The sequence below is a fragment of the Panthera tigris genome, chromosome C1 (genome assembly GCF_018350195.1).
Source record: "Panthera tigris isolate Pti1 chromosome C1, P.tigris_Pti1_mat1.1, whole genome shotgun sequence".
NCBI lineage: Eukaryota > Metazoa > Chordata > Mammalia > Carnivora > Felidae > Panthera > Panthera tigris.
Window position 1 is genome coordinate 41,688,408 of NC_056667.1, and position 25,580 is coordinate 41,713,987.

The 25,580-nt window shown below is 35.6% G+C and overlaps 1 protein-coding gene across 2 annotated transcripts in view; it reads left to right on the forward strand.

Moving 5' to 3' along the window:
- Positions 1-25,580, forward strand: part of ZFYVE9 (zinc finger FYVE-type containing 9) — a 214,321-nt gene that overhangs the window by 131,339 nt on the left and 57,402 nt on the right. For both annotated transcript variants that reach the window (XM_042997157.1, XM_042997158.1), the window contains exons 8-11: positions 1,238-1,358; positions 6,962-7,084; positions 8,996-9,151; positions 24,770-24,994. In XM_042997157.1, coding sequence (XP_042853091.1) covers positions 1,238-1,358; positions 6,962-7,084; positions 8,996-9,151; positions 24,770-24,994 — 625 coding nt within the window. The remainder of the gene's footprint in view (positions 1-1,237; positions 1,359-6,961; positions 7,085-8,995; positions 9,152-24,769; positions 24,995-25,580) is intronic.

Here is a 25,580-nt window from a genome sequence, read left to right on the forward strand (position 1 = left end):
GTATTTAGGGAGCATTAATCTTTAGGAGACAACTTGATGAACTTATAGACACACACACACACTTGTGCAACCACTACCCAGGTGAAAATACCTGGGTATTTTCCAGGACCCTTTCCATCACTTTGGATGGTTCCCTCATGCCCTTTTTCTGTCAATACCTGCCTAATTTTCCCCATGGTAGCCCCATTATTTTGACTTGTGTCACCATGGATTAGTTTTGACTGTTCTTAAATTTCATGTAAATGGAAACATATAGTGTATATCGTTTTGTACGTAGCTTCTAACTTTTTTGTGTTTAGCTGCTCAAACTAATGACTATGAGATTTATTCATGTTGTGTGCACCAAAAGTTAATATCTTTTTATTGCTGGATAGTGTTCCATTGTATGGATATACCACAGTTTATCTGTTTTCCTGTTAATGGACATTTGGATTATTTCTAGTCTTTGGCTTTTGTTTCTTTTTGCTTAAGTTGTATAGAATATGGAGAATGTTATTTTAATAGATTTTGAGTATGTTCTGTTAAATTGTTAAGTGGATTTAACTCTATCCGAAATGTCTTTTTGTAACATTATACTTTATTAAATAGTGTAGTAAATATGATCTTCATATTAATGAAGAGAAAAATGAACTTGAAGTTTTATTTAATTGTATAGTAAATGAAAACAATGACTTATTTTAATCTCTGTATTTTATCTGTTAATTTTTTTTATTGTGGTAAAATATTCATAATGTAAAATCTGCCATTTTTATCATTTTTAAGTGTACAAACCAGTGGCATTAAGTCCATTCACATTGCTGTACAACTATCACCACTTTTCTCAAAGCTATTTTTAAAAATCAATGAAAATGAGACTTTAAGTGGACCCAAATGCACTCACTGAAGGTTCAGAAATTATGAGATAATATTGAAATTGTGTTTCTGTTGCCACTGTGGTTTTAAAAAATATTTTCTTTTATGGCAGAGAAGACCTGGGTAAAGAAAGCTTTAACCCAGGCTATAAGGCCTCTTTTCTTATTCTGATTTCATGATGCCAGAAAGAGAAACTATACAGTTGGAAATATTTTCATAGTATAAACCCAGTCCTTTGGGAAATAAACCACAGGTTAATGAGAAATTTGTGCTATTTTTCAAAAAGTATGGATTGCAAATTTTCACTTAAATTCCCATTTATATCCCATTTATATTCTGCTAAAGTGTTGTCTGTAATGCTCACTTTGCTGATTTGCTTTCCTAGACGGATATTTCTCTATTCTCTGGGAGTATAACTCAGGTTGGAAGTCCTGTTGGCAGTGCAATGAACCTAATTCCTGAAGATGGGCTTCCTCCCATTCTCATCTCCACTGGTGTAAAAGGAGGTATGTGGACTTACATGTTTAAACAAGGATCGTGGGGTGGCTCAGTCGGTTAAGTGTCTTGACTCTTGATTTCGGGTCAGGTCATGATCTCACAGTTTGTGAGATCAAGCTGCACTTTGGGCTCCATGCTGTGCTTGCTCATGCTGTCTCTCTCTCAAAATAAATAAACTAAACAATAACAACAAAACAAAAAAAAAGAAACATTTAAACAGTCATAGTAATGGCAAGTATGCCAGATGTTATCTTCTAAGAGAGAATTTGAGTTTTAACCACCTTTTTCTTTTCCAACAAAGAAAACAGCTACTCAGTGGCATGAAAATAATTGTTGCTGTTACTGATAGTTTTAGAGTAAATTTTGTGTTTTTATAGGGTCATTTCATTCGTTAGAAGTATATATTATACAAATGTACTTCATTGGCACTTTTTTCTCTATATTTTAAAGCACATAATACTCTTAAGAGTTGCTTATGGTTGTAGGATTGGCCCACCTGATAAAGTCAGGACATTAATGTAACTTTTTGTCTTGCAGTATAATATGCATTCAGAAATGTACATAAAGTAAGCAGAGACCGCTGAACTTAAGTAGCAATTTTATTGTTAAAAAAACATTTTTAGTGTTCTGGTAAGAAATAAAGTTTCTATCCAGTCAAAGGAATGCCTATCTTTATGTGAAAGTTTGTTGTTGATAGATCCAGATCAGCATTTAGTTAGTACATTTTTAGGAGATGATTTATCAATAATCTTTCCACACTTTTGTTCTAGTCTTTTACCTGGTCTCCTTGCCTTCATTCTTTCTCTCCTTTATTTTATATTCCATGTTGTTGCCAATTATCTTTTTAAACATAGATATTATCATATATTGCTCTGGCTTAGAAGCATTCAATGGATTCCCAATGCCTTCAGTATAAATTACTTATTTTAGCATACAATGTTCCTTTTAACTTTATCTCAACTTTCCTTTCTAACTTTGTTTCTAGCCAATACCCCAGCATATTACATGCATACTCCAGATTATTTACTCTTTCTGAATATTTACTTTCTACACTTCCATATTTTTTCATATGCTGTGGAATAGTCGGGAGAGAATGGACTGGACTGCAAAACTGAACAAACCTGAATTCTAATCCTAGTACCCTTATTTGCTAGCTGTGATCCAGTGGGTAGGCCATTTATCCTCTCTGAATCTTTTTCCTAGTCTTAAAAAAAATTATGTAACTACACCTACTTAAAAGTTGTTGTGAATATTAAATCAGATTTCATACTAGAAGTTATATAGCAAGAACAGTGCCAGGTGCAAAGTACTCATGTAATTAATATTTTCCTTATCTTCCTTTTCTCTGCCTAGCATACCCTTGTATAATGGAGACTCCTTGAAGAACTCCTCAATTTTTCAGAATCCAGATTAATGAAAAACCCTTCTCTGAATTCTTACCTATGCTACCTCTGTAGTAGCATTTTTAATTCATCTCCATTTGAATTCTTATAGACCTTTACTGTACTAACACTTTTCTTATTGTAATTTAGATATTTTATAGGTCTGATTCTTTCACTTAGACCATGCATTCCTTCAGTCTTAATTTACGTTTCTGTCTTCTCCTACTATGGTGCTGGGCCTAGAGTGCGCTCTCAGCAACGTTGGCTGAAGGTATTATGCCATGTCCCAAATAGTTTAACAATGAATTTTCATATAAAGTTAAGCATCTTTTGATTATATGGTGCCTTTGCTACTTTACTACAACCCTCTAAAAATAGTCTTTTGTTAGTAAAATTATGACTTAAGTTTCAAATTTTGGTTATTTTGGTAAGTCTTAGATTTATAAGTTAAATTGGCCTACTCTATTGTTAAATAAGAGTACAAGGTTCCATTTTCATTAAGTCTAATTATCAAAACCTCTCCTACTAAGAAACAACTAGTTATTACTGTCTCTTCACCAGAATTTTGCAATTTTGTATTCCAGTAGAATAACTTCGTACAAATATCTTCTTCTTTTTAAAAGTCACTTAGGGGTGCCTGGGTGGCTCAGTCAGTTAAGCGTCCGACTTCGGCTCAGGTCATGATCTCACGGTTCGTGGGTTCGAGCCCTGCATCGGGCTCTGTGCTGACAGCTCAGAGCCTGGAGCCTGTTTGGGATTCTGTGTCTCCCTCTCTCTCTGCCCCTCCCCCACTCGCACTCTGTCTCTCTCTGTCTCAAAAATAAATAAACATTAAAAAAAAAAAATAAAAGTCACTTAGTATTTCTCTTTTCAATAAATATTTTCATTGGCAGAGTAGACATTTCCCCTTACATCCAAAAAATAGTTTTTTTGTTTCTTTTCGTCAGTAGGAAATGGTATCTGTTCTCCCTGTCTATAATGATGCATTTTTTAAAATTTACTTCTGAATTAGTTAGCATATAGGGCAACAATGATTTCAGGAGTAGATTCCTTAATGCCCCTTACCCATTTAGCCCATCCCCCCTCCCACAACCCCTCCAGTAACCCTCTGTTTGTTCTCTATATTTAAGAGTCTCTTATGTTTTGTCCCCCTCCCTGTTTTTATATTATTTTTGCTTCCTTTCCCTTATGTTCATCTGTTCTGTTTCTTAAAGTCCTCATATGAGTGAAGTCATATGATATTTGTCTTTCTCTAATTTCGCTTGGCATAATACCCTCTAGTTCCATCCACACAGTTGCAAATGGCAAGATTTCATTCTTTTTGATTTTCAAGTAATACTCCATTGTGTGTGTGTGTGTGTGTGTATACACACACCACATCTTCTTTATCCATTCATCCACCGATAGACATTTAGGCTCTTTCCATACTTTGGCTATTGTTGATAGTGCTGCTATAAACATTGGGGTGCATGTGCCCGTTTGAAACAGCATACCTGTATCCCTTGGATAAATACTTAGTGCAATTGCTGGGTCATAGGGTAGTTCTATTTTTAGTTTTTTAAGGAACCTCCATACTGTTTTTCCAGAGTGGCTGCACCAGCTTGCATTCCCACCAGCAGTGCAAAAGAGATACTCTTTCTCCGCATCCTTGCCAACATCTGTTGTTGCCTGAGTTGTTAATGTTAGCCATTCTGATAGGTGTGAGGTGGTATCTCATTGTGGTTTTGATTTGTGTTTCTCTGATGATGAGTGATGTTGAGCATTTTCTCATGTGTCGGTTGTCCATCTGGATATCTTCTTTGGAGAAGTATCTGTTCATGTCTTTTGCCCATTTCTTCACTGGATTATTTGTTTTTTGGGTGTTGAGTTTGATAAGTTCTTTATAGATTTTGGATTATAACCCTTTATCTGATATGTCATTTGCAAATATCTTCTCCCATTCGGTCAGTTGCCTTTTAGTTTTGCTGATTATTTCCTTCACTGTGCAGAAGCTTTTATTTTGATGAGGTCCCAATAGTTCATTTTTGCTTTTGTTTCCCTTACCTCTGGAGACATGTTGAGTAAGAAGTTGCTGCAGCCAAGATCAGAGAGGTTTTTTTCCTGCTCTTTCCTGGAGGATTTTGATGGCTTCCTGTCTTACATTTAGGTCTTTCATTCATTTTGAGTTTATTTTTGTGTATGGTGTAAGAAAGCGGTCCAGGTTCGTTTTTCTGCATGTCGCTGTCCAGTTTTCCCAGCACCACTTGCTGAAGAGACTACCTTTATTCCATTAGATATTCTTTCCTGCTTTGTCAAAGATTAGTTGGCCATACGTTTTGTGGGTCCATATTCTGGGTTCTCTATTCTGTTCCATTGATCTCAGTGTCTGTTTTTGTGGCAGTACCACACTGTCTTGATGATTACAGCTTTGTAATATAGCTTGAAGTCCGGGATTGTGATGCTTCCTGCTTTGGATTTCTTTTTCAAGATTGCTTTGGCTACTTGGGGTCTTTTCTGTTTCCATGCAAATTTTAGGATTGTTTTTTCTAGCTCTGTGAAGAATGCTGGTGTTGTTTTGATAGTGATTGTGTTGAATATGTAGATTGCTTTGGGTAGTATTGACATTTTGACAATATTTTTTCTTCCTGTCCATGAGCATGGAATATTTTTCCATTTTTAATGTCTTGTTCAATTTCTTTCCTAAGCTTTCTATAGTTTTCAGTGTATAGATTTGTCACCTCTTTGTTTAGATTTATTCCTAGGTATTTTATGGGTTTTGGTGCAATTGTAAATGGTATCGATTCCTTGATTTCTATTTCTGTTGCTTCCTTGTTCATGTATAGGAATGCAACCGATTTCTGTGCATTGATTTTATTTCCTGCAACTTTGCTGATTTCATGGATCAGTTCTGGCAGTTTTTTGGTGGAGTCTTTTGGGTTTTCCATAGGGTATCATGGAAGTATCATGTCATAGGGTATCATGTCATCTGCGAAGAGTGAAAGTTTGAGTATAATGATGCATTTTATATGACTAATCAAACAACATGCAACTTACAGATTTTCAATTCCTTTTCTGTATCTTTACATTCTACAATAGTTATTATCCATGATTTTGACTTCAAGCTGGGAAGGCTACTGTCATTCAAAATGGCGTGGCTGAATATCACGCACTGTGCTTTCACGGATTAAATGGGAAAGGTTCTGTGCAAGGTCTCAAGTATTAACTTGTCCTTGTTTGGAATATGTTGTGTGATTTACTGGTGATTTTGGTGATTGATATATGTACTGAACTCTTGACTTAGAGGAAGTATGTCATGAAACCAGTCACTTTATGATACTTTTATTATCTGGGTACATTTTTAAAGTTTAATTTTTTTAATGTCTATTCATTTATTTTGAGAGGGGGGAAGGGACAGAAAGAGAGGGAGAGAGAGAATCCCAAGCAGGCTACATGCTCGTGAAGAACATGATGTGGGGCTCAATCTCACTACAGCAAGATCACCACCTGAGCCGATAGAAAGAGTCAGTCACTTAACCAACTGAGCCACCCAGGTGCTCCTAAAGTTTAATTTTTTAATGGTAAAAAATTTCAACAGTACTAAAGGATATAGAATAAAAAGGATTCTCCTCTACCTCAACCCCTCAACATCTTTTCATCCAGAGGTAACTATTTTACCGTCTATTACCACTTTAGTGTATATCATGGTTTATTTCATTTTATCTTATTTTTTATTTAAATTTTAGTTAACATACAATACAATACTGGTTTCAGGAGTAGAACTCAGTGATTCATCACTTACATACACTCAGTGCTCCTCACAACAAGTGCCTTCCTTAATACCCATCACCCATCTAGCTCATCTCCTACACACCTCTGTCCGTCATGGATTATTTTAAATGTTGGCCTTAGAACATGTAGTATGTAAAATTCTTCTTATGATAGTTGGAGAATTTTTTTAAATTAAAGGGCTGTCTTTAGACTATGGCATAAACCATTTTGTGGAGAAGCCTATACATAGGATAACCATGTTCTCATCCAAACTGGACTGGGTTACTTTTGAGAATGAAAGGGACACTATTAGCATGACACTAAGACAGCAGGTATAAACCTATGTTCACCCTAACTACAAATCAAATGTTTAATTCTTTCCTGTGGATAATCAGCCCATTTCTCCATCAGATTTCTTTCTTGGTTTGTCCCTTTAACTAATCCTTTACATGTTTTGTTTGTTTGTTTGTTTTTCCTTACAGACTATGCTGTGGAAGAGAAACCATCACAGATTTCAGTAATGCAGCAATTAGAGGATGGTGGCCCTGACCCACTTGTATTTGTTTTAAATGCAAATTTGTTGTCAATGGTTAAAATTGTAAATTGTAAGTTAGAATTTTTTTTAATTAAAATGAGATACTTTACTGACTCATAGATAATAAGTAAAGCTTTCAAATTCGGTACACACAAGTATTTTTATATGGATGGATCCACAGCTTACTGAAAACTGGGTACGGAAGAAGTTGGTTTGTATAATATATCCCAGAGGACAACTATGGGACTAACTGAAACTCTTGAGATGAGATAGATGAATTCTCCATGGAGGAAAGCCAAACAAAAGTTGAACTGATCTAAGTTCTTCCTGAGATGGATGTGCTACGTCACAACTCCCCACCAGAGTAGAGGAGGTGGATAAATTATCCAGGAGGGTCAAACAATTTACATGCTAGATTTAAATCTCATACACCTTAGTTGTGTGCAAAGCCTTATTTGAGAGAAATGTTAGTTAGCTAACACATAGTAAAACTTCAGTACCTTGTAAGTTAAGATTCAGAAACCTCTCAGTTCTTGGGGCTAGTTTCTTGGGCATCAGAATGAGTTAGAGGACAATTAGAATCTTGATTCTAAGACGGTGTTGGAAAATAGAGAATGCATTTATCCTGGATGAATGTTAATAGGTAGAGTTTTGGAGAAAGGAGGGAAGCACTGGGGAACTATCCTCTCATTCTCACTGTATACTTATTTTAAGTTGACCTCAGACACCAGAAACACCTATATGCTACTTCCTTTGAGGTTCTATATTAATAAAATACAGGTTTCTGGTTTACTTGTTAATTGTACCCTTGTATGTTTGGCCAGTTGTTAATGCTTGCCTCCTTTCCTTCTAGAATCATATTTTAAAATAACTTGCTTGAAATTTCAGTTGACCATATCTAGTTCATAATTTATACTTAGAAAATAGCTAACCCAGAATTCCTGAAGTGTACACCATCTTAATATAGTTGGATTGGATGCTTCCTGTTTAGATACATAAAGTAACATTCCCTAAAGTGAGAAAAAGGAATCTATTAATTTTGATATACATTGTGATATCTATAATTATATTTGAATCCTATTTCAATTCCTTTGGGGATCCTATTGTGTTGGAGTATAAATAATAAAGGTGTCAAAGAATGAACATTAACTACATATGGCTTGTGCTATTGGTTCTCCACAAAGTCTTAAGGTAAAGAAGTGGAAGTAAGTAGTCCAGAAGAGCCATCCTCTCACCACTTTCACCACTTTTTACAGAATGAAACCAAGTAAAATCATGTCTCTGTTTATCTAGAATTTTCTCCCAAAAAGGACTGGCTGGTTTAGTCAGTAAGCATGCAATGCTTGATCTCGGGGTTATAAAGTTCAAGCCGCACTTTGGGTGTAGAGATTACTTAAAAATAAAATCTTAAAAAAAAAAGAAAAAGCTATAATCTTTCAGTCACAGATTAAGTTTAAAAAGTATATGTAAAAGTATATATTTTTTAGGCCACAAGCTGAATCCAAAGCTATAATCTTGGCTTTTATTGTTGTTGTTTCTAGTTTTACATAAGTAATTATTTCCCTTGGTAGAGTGACTTTTTTAAAATACAGGTGGGGGGGGGAATATATTCTTTAATCATTATAGCCTAGGATACCTAGTTTTGTTTTATTTATTTTATTTTTAATGAAATGTTTTTCTTTAGTAATTACACCTTCCAGTAATAGGAGTTAAAAGTTTTAATTGCATTTTCTTTTGCTTTTTTCTTTTACTTCCCTTCCAGTTGTTTTTCTAAGTATTTGCTTAAAGCCAGAGGCATTGGTATGTTTTATTTTCTACAGTTGTTTTTTGGCTCAATGCGTTTATAGTGCACAATTGAATTATATAGTTTCAGTATGACCTATATTGTTCTTTGCTGTATTATAGCACAGGTTTCTCTGCATTTTTAAAGGAAAATATTAAGAAGAATGTCTTTATTTTTATATATTTATTCCATTTATAGATGTGAACAGGAAGTGCTGGTGTTTCACAACCAAGGGAATGCATGCAGTGGGTCAGTCTGAGATAGTCATTCTTCTACAGTGTCTACCGGATGAGAAGTGTTTGCCGAAGGATATCTTCAATCATTTTGTGCAGCTTTATCGGGATGCTCTGGCAGGTGGGGACGCTTTATGACTTAGTCTGCACCCTTTATAAGATGATAAAAATTTTTGGAGTCAGATGCAAAATAACAATCATAATTTTGGAAGCCTGGCATTGGACTTTGGTATCAGTAGCAAGTTAGAACTTGCCAAGGTTTAAGGAAATATAAATTTTAGTGCTTTACTTGGTGTAGTCATTATTATTTTACAGAATCAAAGTTGTATGAGAATCCATTGACCATGATGTAAGAATATTTTCCTTTGAGTGGTTTAGGGGTCATGATATTGGTACCTGGTAGAAGGAAGCATAATCATAACTTACTACTTGTTTTTTCACTTAACAGTACCTATATAATCATAACGTAAATACTCTTTATTTAATTTTCAAGTTTCAAAAGCCACTAGCATGGACAACTTTATTATGGTTTCAAAATAAATTATAAATATTGTTAGCCCTAATAATGTAAAAGTATGTGCATAGCTATTGGAAAAGACTAAGAATACTAATAGAAAGATATTATAAGTTGAGAGAGAAGAAATATGTTTATGTATACATTTGGCATTACAAAGTTAACCTCTCCTGAATTAACAGAGGCAGTAAGAAGTGTTGTAGTTGAGCTATAACCTCATTATCATAACCGGAAATAAGAAAACAATATCTGTAGTTGGTAAATAGAGTATAAGAACTACAATAAATGAATAGAAGAGATTGTCTCTGAGGAACAAGCCTTGGAAAGGGGAGTGAGGTTGACCAGGTGTTAAAATTATTTTCATGTATTACTTGATAATGTTTTATAAATATATTAAAACCATAAATTATTCATGCTTTCTGAATGCAGTAATTCCCCTTGTGGGATTCTATGCCCCCCAAAAAATACCTAAAATGTAAAATACACTTTGTAAAGGAAGGTGTTTATTGCAACATTACTTAAATTTAACACAAAAATTTAGAGGTAATCTAAATGCCCAGCTATAGGTGAAAGGTTTAACTGTGTTATACTGATGAGATGTATGCATCTTTTTTAGAGCATTTTTTAGCCATTAAACGTAATATTTATGAACAGAATGTAGCAACATGAAAAATGCTCTTGAAGTAGGTACAAAAGCAGGATATAAATGGCATCTTTAGTGTGATTATAGCTTATGCATAAAAGATTATACCTTGATGTCTTAGTCTCTGTGATCATTCAGGTGTAATATTAAATGAGGACAAGGCAATACATTGGCAACTGACCACATACCTATGAAGTATCAGTCCTAAAATGTATGGGATTAATATGAAGTCAGGTGGAGCTGTCAGGCCATGTAATACTTGGGACCTAAATTTATTTCCAGAAATGAATTGAAACAGTCACTTTTCTCCTCAGTTTGGATGTATTCACATGTAAAAACTATAAACAGAGAAATGACATTGGGGGCCCAAGCAGTTGGGGGGTTTGAGAGGGAATTAGGGACAAAGGCATGGGAGGTTCATGAAGGTCTTGTTCAGAAGTCCATCCTTTATTCTTCAGACAATGAGGAACAATTGGAAAAAAATGAGGGACAGAAGCAGATTTGCATTTTAGAAAGATGACTTTAGAGGCAATACGAAAATGGATCAAAGTCTATGTGTCTTGTGGCAGGTAAACTGAGCTAAGAAGCAGTGAATAAGCAAAAAATTATCATGGTTAAACACTAGACTACAACTCAACAATAAAAAAAATAAACTGCTGATACATACAACATGGATGAATATCACAGACATTATGCTGAACAAAAAAGTCAGGTACAAAAAAGTACATATTACGTGATTCCATTCACATGGTTCTCTGGAACAGGCAAAATGAGTCTGTGGTGATAGAAATTAGATCAACGTTTCCTGGGGTGAGTTGGGGGTGAGTTGCCCCTGACTACAGAGGGGCCCTAGGAACTTTCTGGGATTATATAAATACTTATATACTATATAGTGTTAGGTATAGTAGTTTCATGAATGTTTACATTTGTCAAAACTCATTGAACTATGTACTTAAAATTGTTGGGTTTTATTGCATGAAATTGTGTATACCCCAATAAGATTGACTTAAAAAGTTTTTTGTTGAGATATAATTGACTGTAACATTAGTTTCAGATGTAAAATATAATGATTCAATATTTGTATTTATTGTGAAATGATCACCATGGTAAGTCTAGTTAACATCCATTTTCATACAGTTACAATTTTTTTCTTACTGATGAAAACTTTTCAGATCTACCCTCTTAGCAGCTTTCAAATATACAATGCAATATAATATTATTATAGTTCCCATGCTCTACATACATCCTCAGTACTAATTCATAACTGGAATTTTGTACCTTTTGACCACTTTCACTGGTTTTACCCACCCTCTCAACCCCCATCCTTCACCCACCCATCTGTTCTCTAAATCTATGAGTACTACGGGGTTTTTGTTTGTTTGCTTGTTTTAGATTCCACGTATAAGTGAGATCATATGTTATTTATTTATCTTTGTCTGGCTTAGTTTACTTGAAATAATGCTATCAGGGTCTATCCATGTTGTTGCAAATAACAGGATTTTCTTTTTTATGGTTGAATAATATTCCATTTTATATATGTGCACCACATTTTCTTTATTCATTCATCTGTTGATGGACACTTACGTTGTTTTCATGTCTTGGCTATTGTAAATATTGCTGTAATGAATATAGGGTGCAGATATCTTTTTGAGTTAGTATTTTTATTCTTTTCAGATAACTATCCGTGAGTGGAATTGGCTGGATCATTTGGTAGTTCTATTTTTTATTTTTGAGGAGCCTCTATACTGTTTTCCTCAGTGGCTACACCAATTTACATTCCCACCAGTGGTGCATGAGGGTCCCTTTTCTCCACATCCTCACCAACACTTTGTTGTTTTTTAAAAAGCTATTGTTAGAATCCAGCAAGAAATTAAGAAATTATCAGGGTTTAATAAAGTAATTTAGTAATAGCAGTGGGAATAAAGAGTATCGGAAAGATAAAAGACAGTGATGTGTCATTTCAGTAGGATTTGGTAATTAACTGTATGTGGGGGATAAGAGGGGACAAGTCAGTGGCTTCACATTTCTGGCTTGGACATCTGAGTGGACTGTGTTCTTATTCATCGAGATAATAGAAGAAGAGCAGATCTGGCAGAGGAGTGGGAGATTGGTTCTTTGTTCAGTGTGTGGAGTTTGAAATATTGACAACAGTGGCGATATGTAAATAGACGATGAATATGTGGATACAGATGGACCTCAGGAAGTAGATCTGGGCTAAAATACAGATTTGAGAGACTCGGTATTTATGTGATTATTGAAACTATGGTAGTGAATGGGACAGGCCAGTGTGAAGAGACTAGAGCTGAGAATGGAGCTCTGAGGAATACCAACAAGGAAAGGCTGTGGTCATTGCATGAGTCATTAAAGTACATGTTTACCATAAGTGGTTACTCATTTTCCAGAAGTATCCTTCTATATCAGTAGAGACCATTTTGAACTATCATATTAAAATGCAAAATTTCTACAACAAAACTTACTTTGAACTGACAGTAAGATAATAGTGAAAGTCTAAGGTGAGATTATAACACATGTAAGCTGTTTTAAATATTATCTGTAATATAGGATGAGGGCATGCACATATATATCTAAGTAAATGACCTTTCAAAGGCATAAACAAGTAATCTTTAAGGGTCTATCCTCAAATAGAAATCATTTTGCAGCTCATAAAAACTAGGAGGTATCTTTGATCATCTGGTACAAACTCTTCATTTTTTAGATAGGGAAAATGAGACGTTTTTAGATGAGGAAAATGAGAGGTGTTAATGGCTTGTCTAAATCACAGACTTAGTTGGTGGCAGAACTAGGACTAAGGCTCCCAGACTACTGTTCTTTACGTCAGTTGCCTCTATGTGTACATAGCAGTTTTAAAAAACAGGTATGCATCTGAGTTATACCAGTTTTAAGAATCCTGTATTTTAGAAATCAAAGTAGTAACTTGATATATAATTTCACTATATTTTTCTTTAATAAGTGGAAACATCTTTTAATTAGTGGAAACATCTTTAATAAGTACAAACATCTTTTACACCTAAATGTAACACATTGCATGGAATTGGCAAATTCTGTCTTAAATTTCCTGAATGTGAAAGCCTTGAATACTCTATCACTTGCATGGTGGTTACTCTGCCATAAATCACTCAAAAAGCCTTAGAAGCCTGGGATGCCTGGGTGGCTCAGTCGGTTAAGTGTCTGATTTTTGATTTCGGCTCAGGTCATGAACTCATGGTTTGTGGGTTCAAGTTCTGCATTGGGCTCTGCACTGACAGCATAAATCCTGCTTGGGGATTCTGTCTCTCTCCTTACTCTCTGCCCCTTTCCTGCGTGCTCACTCTCTCACGTGCACTCAAAATTAAGATAAATAAACTTAAGAGAAAAAAAAAAAGCTCAGGGGCTCCTGGGTGGCTTAGTCAGTTAAGTGTCCAACTGAATCTCACAGTTCATGGATTCGAGCCCCACGTCAGGCTCTGTGCTGACAGCTCGGAGCCTGGAGCCTGCTTCAGATTCTGTGTCTCCCTCTCTCTCTGCCCCTTCCCCACTTGCACTTTCTCTCCCTCTCCCTCTCTCCCTCTCTCAAAAGTAAACATTAAAAAAAGTATAAAAAAAAAAGTCTTAGAAGCCCTTGAATGAACTTTCTTTACAATTTCCTATGTATTTTTAATCTATATATATTTGATAATAATGTGTATATATGTGTTTCTTATTTAACATATAATTTTTTTGTCATGCATAGTTGCTTATGCTTTCCAAAGTGAGAGGGAAAATTACATTTTGTGAGTAATAACATTCTGAGACTTTAAGCATGCCTTCTGGTTATTATAATGCCATGGGAGATTCTAGATTATATATTGTTTCTTGCCATCTCCCCACCCTTCTTCTATCTTTTGTACTTGATTTTTGCAGATAGACATTCAGAACATGTATTTGAATGAAATGAGAATTGTTTCTACCAGATTATTATTTCTAGAGTTAATGTTTGGTTGTTTCCCTCTCTTACTCAAAACTTTTAATGAGCCTTATATTGCCTTCAGAATAAAATAAGTTTATTTATTTTGGGATAGAGGGAGCTTCTGTGGGGAAGGGGTAGAGAGAGAGGAAGAGAGAAAGAAAACCAAGCAGGCTCTGCACTGTCAACGCAGAGCCCAGTGTAGGGCTTGAACTCATGAACTGTGAGATCATGACCTGAGCTGAAATCAAGAGTTGGAGGCTTAACCAACTGAGCCACCCAGGTGCCCCTCAGTTGTCTTAAGCCTTACTCAGAGATGACTTTTTTTCATGAACTCTTCCCTAATAATCCTCCCAGATAGAAGTAATCTCTTCTTCCGAACTTTTTTACTTACCTTTAAAAAATTATTTGGTGTATATAAAAGCATTTAAATATATTTTAAAAATAATTTTGGAAGTTATAAAGCAAAATAACAAAATAAACACCCATAAACAAAATACCCAATTTAGGAAATAATGACCAACCCCTTGAAGCATTGATCAGTGACCAATCTTGATTACATCTTCCCTCTAAACTTTCCTAACCTTTAGGTAACCACTGTCATCAGTCTTGTGTTAGTAGTTTTCATGCTTTTCTCTGTAATTTTATCACAAGATTATAATACATTGTTTTGCATGTTTTTAAACTTTATACAAATGGTATCACACTGTATATATTTTATGTGGGTTGCTTTTTTCATTCCACCATATGTTTCTGGCATATGTTCATAGCTCTAGTGTTCTAGTTCATTTCATTTGCAGCTACTGTTTTATACCTCTTATATAAATTTACCACAATTTATTCTCCTGATGGATAATTTGCTGTTCTCACCAGTTTATTATTATTCAGACATGTTCTCCAAAATTTTTGTACATGTACACTTAGTAGAATTGCTGGTTTGTAGGGTATGGATATCTTCAGCTTTATTAGATGATGTTAAACTGTTGCCCAGAGTAGTTTACCAATTATGCCTACCTGTCCCCATCCCTAGTATATAAGAGTTGCCAACATTTGATATCATCAGAGTTTTAATTTTTGCTCATCTGGTGAGTATAAAATAGTATTCATTATGGTTTGCATTTCACTAATTTTTTTTCTAGATTATCTGGGCTGTTTTTATTTTTAAAAATTTATTTTTTTAATTAATTTATTATTTATTTTTATTTATATCCAAGCTAGTTAGCATAGTGCAATAATGATTTCAGGAGTAGAACCCAGTGATTCATCCCCTACATATAACACCCAGTGCTCAATCACAAGTGCTCATCTTCCTTAATGCCCCTGCCCATTTAGCCCATGTTCCCACCTGCAATCCCTCCAGCAACCCTGTTTGTTCTCTATATTTAAGAGTCTCTAATGTTTTGTCCCCCTCCCTGTTTTTATATTATTTTTGCTTCCCTTCCCTTATGTTCATCTGTTCTGTGTCTAAAAGTCCTCATATGAGTGAAGTCATTATGATATTTGTCTTTCTCTGACTAATTTCGCTTAGCATAGTACACTCTAGTTCCATCCACGTTGTTGCTGATGGCAAGATTGCATTCTTCTTGATTGCTAAGTAATACTCTGTTGTATGCCACATCTTTATCCATTCATCAGCCAATGGGCATTTGGGCTCTTTCTATACTTTGGCTACTGTCAATAGCGCTGCTATAAACATTAGGATGCATGTGCCCCTTTGAACAGCACATCTGTATCCTTTGGATAAATACTTAGTAGTGCAATTGCTGGGCCATAGGGTAGTTCTATTTTTAATCTTTTGAGGAACCTCCATAGTGTTTTCCAGAGTGGCTGCACCAGTTTGCATTCCCACCAGCAGTGCAAAAGGGTTCCTCTTTCTCCACATCCTCACCAACATCTGTTGTTGCCTGAGTTGTTAATGTTAGCCATTCTGATAGGTGTGAGGTGGTATCTCATTGTGGTTTTGATTTGCATTTCCCTGATGATGAGTAATGTTGATCATTTGTTCATGTGTCAGTTGGCCATCTGGATGTCTTCTTTGGAAAAGTGTCTATTCATGTCTTTTGCCCATTTCTTCACTGGATTATTTGTTTTTTGGGTGTTGAGTTTGATAAGTTCTTTATAGATTTTGGATTCTTACCCTTTATCTGACATGTCATTTGCAAATATCTTCACCCATTCCATTGGTTTACCATTTAGTTTTGCTGATTGTTTCCTTTGCTGTGCAGAAGCTTTTTATCTTGATGAGGTCCCAATAGTTCATTTTTTGCTTTTGTTTCCCTTGCCTCTGGAGACGTGTTGAGTAAGAAGTTGCTGCGGCCGAGGTCAAAGAGATTTTTGCCTGCTTTCTCCTCTATGATTTTGATGGCTTCCTGTTTTACATTTAGTTCTTTCATCCATTTTGAGTTTATTTTTGTGTATGGTGTAAGAAAGTGGTCCAGGTTCATTCTTCTGCGTGTCAGTGTCCAATTTTCCCAGCACTGTTTGCTGAAGAGGCTGTTTTTATTCCATTGGATATTATTTCCCGCTTTGTCAAAGATTAGTTGGCCATACGTTTGTGGGTCCATATTCTGGGTTCTCTATTCTGTTCCATTAATCTGAGTGTCTGTTTTTGTGCCAGTACCATACTGTCTTGATGATTACAGCTTTGTAATACATCTTAAAGTCCAGGATTGTGATGCCTCCAGCTTTGGTTTTCTTTTTCAGGATTGCTTTGGCTATTCAGGGTCTTTTTTGGTTCCACACAAATTTTAGGATTGTTTGTTGTAGCTCTGTGAAGAATGCTGGTGTTATTTTGATAAGGATTGCTTTGAATATGTAGATTGCTTTCGGTAGTATTAACATTTCAACAATATTTGTTCTTCCAATCCATGAGCATGGAATGTTTTTGCATTTTTTTTATGTCTTGTTCAATTTCTTTCCTAAGCTTTCTATAGTTTTCAGTGTATAGATTTTTCACCTCTTTGGTTAGATTTTTAATTTCCACACAGACTTGGAAATTGCAAAGATAGGCAAAATGAAGTATATATGTCATTCTGAACTAAGGAGAAAGGAGTAGTAGGGATCTGGAACTTCAAAGGAAAGGAATGCAATTCACAGGGAGATGAAAAAGAGTAAATGTTTCAAACGTTTGCTCCGCCACTCAGAAACAATGGGACATAAAGAACTTCCATCAAACAAGCCTTGGTAGGTTCCTCCCTATCATCCAATACCTAGTTCAGAGTATCAAGTTATCTATGGTGATAGCTCTCTTCCCAGACCAGGTCCTTTATTTAATTTTTTTTAAGTTCATTTTTATTTATTTTGAGAGAGCTAGAGAGCAAGCAGAGGAGGGACAGAGAGAGAGGGAGACAGAATCCCAAGCAGGCTCTGTACCATCAGCACTGAGCCCGAGGCAGGGCAGGAACCCACAAACAGATCATGACCTGAGTGGAAATCAAGAGTCAGATGCTTAGCTGACTGAGCGACCCAGGTGCCCGTATTTAATTTTTTTGTAGGCAGTTGTGGGGAGGTAAAGAGCTATTCCTGAACCTGCTGGGTTTTAATTGCTTGTTAACTTAAGATAATCTTCATGCCAAAGGCCCATCTTAGGGCAGCCTGTCCTCGGCTCCTATAGAGGTAAGGCTCTAAGTTTTATTGTTTTGGGTTTTTTTTTTGTGTGTTTTTTTTTTTTCTGTTTATGGGCATCCAGTTGTTCAACACCATTTGTTAAAAAGACTATTTTTGGGGGGCGCCTGGTTGGTTCAGTCGGTTAAGCGACTGATTTCAGCTCAGGTCGTGATCTCACGGTTCATGGGTTTAAGCCACGGCGTCAGGCTCTGTGCTGACAATGAGGAGCCTGCTTGCAGTCCTCTCTCTTGCCTCCACCCCCTGCTTGTGCTCTCTCTCTCAAAATACATATAAACTTAAAAATACCATCATTTTGACAATTACCTTGATACTGTTTTTGAATATTAGTTTATATTCTGTATATGGGTCTCTTTCTCTATTCTATTGATCTGTATGTGTACATGTATGTGGATTTAGTTTTATTTTTACTGCTGAGTACTGAAAGTGTACTTTTCATCTGAAAACACATTTCTTTAATTTGGAAAACTCTAGGTTATTATCTCTGAATATTACTTCTGTTTCATTCCCAACATTGTCTTCTTCCTTTTTGATGTTGGAGCCTCTGAACTCAGTCTTCAATATCTCTGAACTGTTGTTTTGGGTAATTTTCCTTTGCTTTTTGTGCTGGATCCTGGGGCACATTCTGTTTTCAAAAAACTTATTAAGAATATATTAATATGAATTAATATTTACACTGACATACTAAGGTTTACACTGCTATTTTTTTTCAATGTTTGTTTATTTTTGAGAGAGGAGAGAGACAGACTGTGAGTAGGAAAGGGGCAGAGAGAGAGAGGGAGACACAGAATCCGAAGCAGGCTCCAGGCTCCGAGCTGTCAGCACAGAGCCCGATGCGGGGCTCGAACCCACAAACTGTGAGATCATGACCTGGGCCAAAGTCGGATGCCCAACCGACTGAGCCACCCAGGTGCCCCGTACACTGCTATTAATTTTTAGCATTTAGATTTAACTTTGGAACAAAGCAAGAAGACAATTAAAATTATAAACACAGAATGTAAATATTAACCTTGTAAGTTAAGTCATTTTCACCTTTGAAAATTGCTTTTTGTTCCCTTTCAGTCATTTGCAATTTTATGTTTGCAGATATGTTTATCGTCTCTCAGCTGTTCCTTGGGTATCCTAAATCTAATCCTTGAGAATTGAGAGGATTTTTATATAGTATAGTCAGTCATGGGTGTGAAGGCACAATTGAAGCTGCCTTAAACCTTCCAGTGGCTTCCCACTACAATTAGAATAAACTCCAAATGCCTTTGGCCTGCAAGATTTTATATGATCTAGTTCCTAAAGATTTCTTTGACCTTGTGTCTTACTACTCCTTAGTTTGCTTTAGCTACATTGATCACCTTTGTGACCTTTGAACCCATCAAACTCAGTCTAATACCTTGGCTTTTGCACTTACTGTTTCCAGACCTGGAATGTTGTTCTTTACAGATCTTTACTGGTTGGTGCCTTCTCTTCATTTGGGTGTGTTCTCAAATGTTTCTGCCTCAAAGGATTTTTCCCTGAACCTCTTGGCTAAAGAAATATTCTCTTCCCTCCCTTCATCATCTTTTACATTACTTGCCTTGTTGTATTTTCTTCAAAATATTTATCACTGGTTTTACTAACTGATGTTGTTTGTCTTCCTCCTTTCGAAAATAAGCTCTATGAGGACAAGATTTACCTGTCTTGCTCAATTCTCCGTACCAGTCTTTAGAACAGTCTGGCACATTGGATAAGCTTAATTAAAACCAAACAAACAAACAAAACCTGTGGATTGAAGGAATCAATAAATTGACATGATGTCACTTATATGATCAATCCCTAAAGATTTCTTTGACCTTTCTCTTCCTATTCCTTAGTTTGCTTTAGCTACGTTGGTGCTTTTTTTGTCATTTGATGGAAAAGTACCTGGAGGAAAGGAGACTTCAGAGAACACTTCTGTTAATAAAAATGCTGTGCTTATTATTTCTCACTTCTTGTTCCCTTTGGGACTTGGAGACTAGAGTAAAATACTTTTGAGGTCAACCAAAGAGTGTTTCTGAGGCCCAGTGTTTCTGGTCCTTGAGAAAGAAATACCATGGGTCACTCAAGCAGATTACTTGGGAAATTTCATATCTTTAAAAACAAATTTTTTTTTTTGTTTTCTCTTTGCCACTCTCTTTGCCATTTCTCCTTGCCACCTATTCTGTTTCTAAAATCTTCCTTACTTTGTATCTTTAAATCGTGGTCACCTGAGTTAACCCAGATAAACTTTTGGTTAATTTAAATTTCTTACATAGGTTTATCAAAAGGCAAAGTAAACTTTAAAGTACTATATTATTAATTTGAATGTTATTAATAAATTTCATTCATCTATGAATTTTATTTTTAATAATTGTGTAATGTCACTAATAAAATTATAGGCCTCAAATACAATGGAGTTTGATCTTTTATTTTTTAATGTGGAAGTTTATCTCAATCTAAGAATATATATGCATACTTACTATTAAGTTAGAAAAGATGTGTTTAGATATTTTTAAACCACTGTCTCTTGCCAATTTTCTATCCCCACAAGTATTTAGAAGAAAAATTATAGGTGAATTAGAGGAGGGGGGGGGGGGAAAGATTTTTAAATAGTCTGTCAAAGAATATAAATAATTGATAAAACATTTATAAAAACATGATTGGTGTCCTATAAATGTTTGTGGAATGACTGGAAGTCTTTTGTGCATATTAGAAAATATTTTATTATATGTATCTCTTTTTTGGACCAGTTCTAGCAGTACATGTCATATGGTAAATGCTTGATTGATCAGTCAGTGTCCAGTAATTGTTTCAGATTTTAGTGGCTTGCTGTTATTTCTCATGGCCATAAAAATTATACTGCTTATAATCTTTAGTATTTCTAAAGCAAGTCACTTTTTTATCTGTAATATAAGAAAAACAAAAATAAAAAACGTTTCCTAACAAGTGTGTTTCCAGAGAAGGAAGAACTTCATTGGTGTTTTCATCATCAGTAATATTTTTGCGTTGTTTTTCCAGTTAAAGAATGTTGTATCATGGTTCAGATTTTTAGTCTCTTTTTGCAATTACTTGTGAATCGTTTTGGTTAATTAATTTTGTATCTTTCTATGAGCAGAGGAGCCATGGTATTGCTGCTTTGCAAGTAATTTTTCAGCCAATGAGAAGTAATATGGAATTATTTATGAAGAGGTGATTTAAGACTAATATCTTGTATTTATTGAGCACTTACTACATGCTAGGCCGTATATTCATTGCTTTCTGTGCACTGTTTGATTTCTTCTCAACTAGAACTCTGTGAGATTCTTCTTGTTCTTGTCCCAGTTTTACATATGAGGAAACTGAGAGGCACTGAGGGCATAAGTAACTTGCCAAAGATCAAATACATGATAAATGGCTGAACTCAGGTTTGAATTCAGCTATATCTCTAAATCCCATGTTTTAAAAAAGCAATAAACTGCCTCTTGAACTTTTTGAAGTTACATAGTAAATCTCACAGATGCTCTAAACTGAGGAAATGACCTTTAATGAAGTACTCATGCTTAATTTTGGTTTATTGTATTACAAACAACACCAAGGGACTATTTAAATTCTTTTGATGTTTAGTTATGTTAATATTCATGAATATTAATATTTCTTAAAATAAGTGAGGCATTTGTTCGGAATTTTTTTCTCTGATTTTATCTTTTTATTAAAAGTTTTTTTAAATGTTTATTTTTGAGAGAGAGAGAAACAATTGCAGGTGGGGGAGGGGCAGAGAGGGAGACACAGAATCCAAGCAGGCTACAGGCTCCGAGCTGTCAGCACAGAGCCTGACACAGGCTTGAACACACAAACTGTGAGATCATGACCTGAGCTGAAGCTGGACGCTCAACCGACTGAGTCACTCAGGCGCTCCTCTCTGATTTTATTTTTAATATTAATATTCTCACACAAAAATCACCGAAAATAGGGGTAGGGTTGGGAAGAGAGTGCAGTGAGACGGGGCAGGACTGTAAAGCCCCCACCCCTCCGCAGCCCCACTGTGGGAGAAAAAACCATCTACAAAACAAAATAAAGCCCCAGAGAAACTCATCCCAGGGTGTCCCTGCCCCAGTGAGGCCCTGGCCGTTGGCTGGTTCCTGATTAAAAAGAAAAGGGAGGGGAGAGGGGTGTGAGGGGAAGGCCCTTGTTTTTAAAATTGGCGGGGGCTGGGAAGGATGGGGTTCCTTTTCCTCATAGTTCTTTCTTTAAGACTCCATTTGAGTTAGTTGTGAGGATTGATAAATATGCTTTGAAACAAAAGGAAGCTGTTGTTGCATAGATATTTAAGTTGTTTTTGAATTGAATTTAAAGATAGTTCTTTGCAAGCACTTTGAAAAACAAAGTTTAAATTACAGATTAAGATGGAAAATTGGAAATTACTATATACTTTTAAAGACAGTTATGATATTGCAAGTCACTTCACTTCCACTCCTAAGCTTCAGTTTCTTCATGTGTAAAATGAAAATCCCAAAGTTCAGGGAAATGATACCTGCTCTGTTAACCTAGTGGCACTGATCTGATGATTATCTGGTTAAGGCCATGTAAAATTGCCTTGTAAACTATTGGTACAAAACCTTTGACATCCTTGCCAGGTCATTTAAACACAGAAGCATGAATTGGTATCTATTTTATTTATATGGATTCTTCAGTGGTCTTGGGGTGTATAGAATTAATTCAGTGGATCCATTGTATTGAATGTTCCCATAGAGAAGTACCTGTGTAAACAAACATATAACAGGCTTTATGAGTTCAAGAGCCCCGGATTAAGTTTTCAGTGAAAGCTTATCTTTGTCGAATTCTCATACCCAGTGTTTTATTTTTGTCGGTATTAACACCTGTGAAATGCTACTTGTTTTTAGATGAGATGGTAAATGAGAGTCTAAATTAAATCACTCATTAGGATTGATAGAGATTTACGTTAAAAAAAATTTTTTTAAAGAAAGTAGATGCTTAAAGGATAACAAATATTTTATAATATAAAGGAGCATAGTGACGAATCTGAATTTGATTGGGATATGGGATGAGGAGGAGTAGGTTGTTAGGTCGTAGAAGCAAAAAGGGAATAAATATCTGTGGAAAAATAACCAGTAATAGATTCCAGTCTCTAATAAAGAAATGCTGGGGCGCCTGGGTGGCTCAGGCGGTTAAGCGTCCGACCTTGGCTCAGGTCATGATCTCACAGTTCATGAGTTCAAGCCCCACGTCGGGCTCTGTGCTAACAGCTTAGAGCCTGCTTCAAATTCTATGTCTCCCTCTCTCTCTGCTCCTCCCCCACTCATGCTGTGTCTCTCTCTCCTTCAAAAATAAATAAAAACATTAAAAAAAAAAAAAAAAAGAAATGCCAAAGGAATAATGAATGAATGCCTTGTGGGCCAAGCCAACATAGTTGTCACCTTTGAGTTGTATGCACTAGGGCAGTCTTACGAAACAAACATTATACTCTCATTAGAACTTTAGAGGAATGCTATTGTGTACTCTCCATTGTGGGCAGAAAAAAAAAACTTCCATCTCTTTTATCTCCCATTCTTCCCCTACTCCAAGTTAAAAGATGAAAATTTATACAAACCTTATTCTAAAATTTTTGATAAAGCAAAGAAAATTCTGTAATGTTGGCTAATCATTATATGTATATGTGCATTATAACAATAATAGTTATAATTTTTTGAGAACACAGTACCATGTACTGTTAGGCATTTTACATATATTCCATCATTTATTCTTCACAACAGGTCTGAAATTTATAATCCCCCATTTTACACAGACGTTGAAGCTCACAGAAGTCAAATAACTTGCCCCCAAATCACATAATAGTAATTGAACTAGTATTCAAACCCATATTTCTGTGACTCCACAATCTGTGAATTTTTTTTTTTTTTTTCCAGAGTACATACTCCTTCCTTGATACGGGGATTTTTTTGTTTTTATAGATCTGGCCCAGCAGCTCAAACGTGCAGCCAGATTTGGTTAATCCTCGGGCAAGAGTACTGCCCCTAAATATATTTGGCAGATGATAATGTGCAGGTGAACATGGCTCTCAGCCACAAGGCTTCTGTGAGTTTTGTGGGGAGGTGTTCCCTTCACCTGCGGACCCTGCTGTCAACATAGCTTCCTACTTCACTCAAGGATTCTGTGACCCATCACTGAACTGTTGCATGAGTAGACAGTAGTTTTCAAGGAAAGGAAGCATTAAGTTTTCTGGTGAGGATCTCTGTATTTGCTGTTATTTCTTTCAGAGATATCAGAGGGAGCTTGTACATATCTAGGGAACATGTCTACTATTCCATTATGGAACAGCTCCTGTTGGGAAGCTTTTTTGCTTTTTTGTAATTCTAAACTGAGGAGAATGTCTCCTTAATGAAAGCTGATTTGTCACTGTTTCATTAAAAAATGTTTGAATTAGAAGGTGCTTAGTAGACAAAAAAACTAATATGAATTTAAATAAGCCCTAAGTTACGTTTCATATTTGTCTCACCCAGAAGTACAAAGCATGAATCTTACCTTCTCCATAGATTTTCTTCCTTTAATGTCTCATACAAAACTGTACTTATTATCTTAATTCATTGTGTTCATGAATGGACTTTATTCACCCAATGAGATTGTAAGCTCTGTGAGAGCAGGTACCTAGTCTTAACATTTTTTTCATGACTTTTGAGGCAATAATTCTTATCCTGAGACCTCTAAAGGTCTCATATATACAGTTCATACAGTAAAGCTGTACAATCTAAGGAAGACATTAATATTTTTTACTTTTAGCTAGACAGACTTCTACAGTGTGATAATATAAGCTATTTTATGCTCACCAGAGGCCCTTATAAAATTGGAAAACAAACTTTCATTTAATAAATATCATTTATTTTAAAAACTTTGTAAACATGGGTCTTTCATGTTTAGTGAAAGGTTGGGAATTAGTGTTTGGTAGTGTGTGGCCCAGTGTTAAGTAATAATGATTATAAAAAATATAATCGATTTATTGATGAGGAGTAATTAATGAGCTTTTTTGTTTTAGGAAATGTTGTGGGCAACTTGGGACATTCCTTCTTCAGTCAGAGTTTCCTTGGCAGCAAAGAACATGGTGGATTCTTATATGTGACATCTACCTACCAGTCACTGCAAGACCTGGTACTCCCAACCCCACCTTACTTGTTTGGGATTCTCATCCAGAAATGGGAAACTCCTTGGGCTAAAGTGTTTCCCATCCGACTAATGTTGAGACTTGGAGCTGAATATCGGCGTAAGTAGTAAAATAGCTTCTTTTACACCATATGACCAAGACATGATGACTAAATAAAGACCTGAAATATTCAGATTCCCCCCCTGCCTGCAACCCCCCCTCCCCCAGTGATATAGTTCAGCAGAAATCTTTTGACACAGCTAAGCTAAATTTGGCCATTGTGTTTACTTATTTTGACTCTAATGTGAAGGACTAAAAATCTCTACTGAGGAAATTAGTGATTATTTATTACCTTGTAGACTTACTGGTTTTATATAGCTCATTGATAAATATATGCTCATCTTCAGAAAAAATGAATTGGAATTTAACAAGTGACTTTTTAGAGTATCTATAGTGAACATTTTTTGGTAATTTTATTGGAAAATAGTATGACAAATTGTATTTTGCATAACGTAACACATACTGGAAACTAATGGTATAGAGATCACTTTAGGTAAAGTGAGCAGTAGAAGAGCTTTTTTGCTCATGGTGGTAGCAGTACAACTAAGTTGGGAGTTTTAAGACATTAAGGCCTAAATGCAAGCTTTTTTTTAAACCTTACACCTTCACCTAATCAAACTTGCAAGGTCTAGGAATCAGACCATTT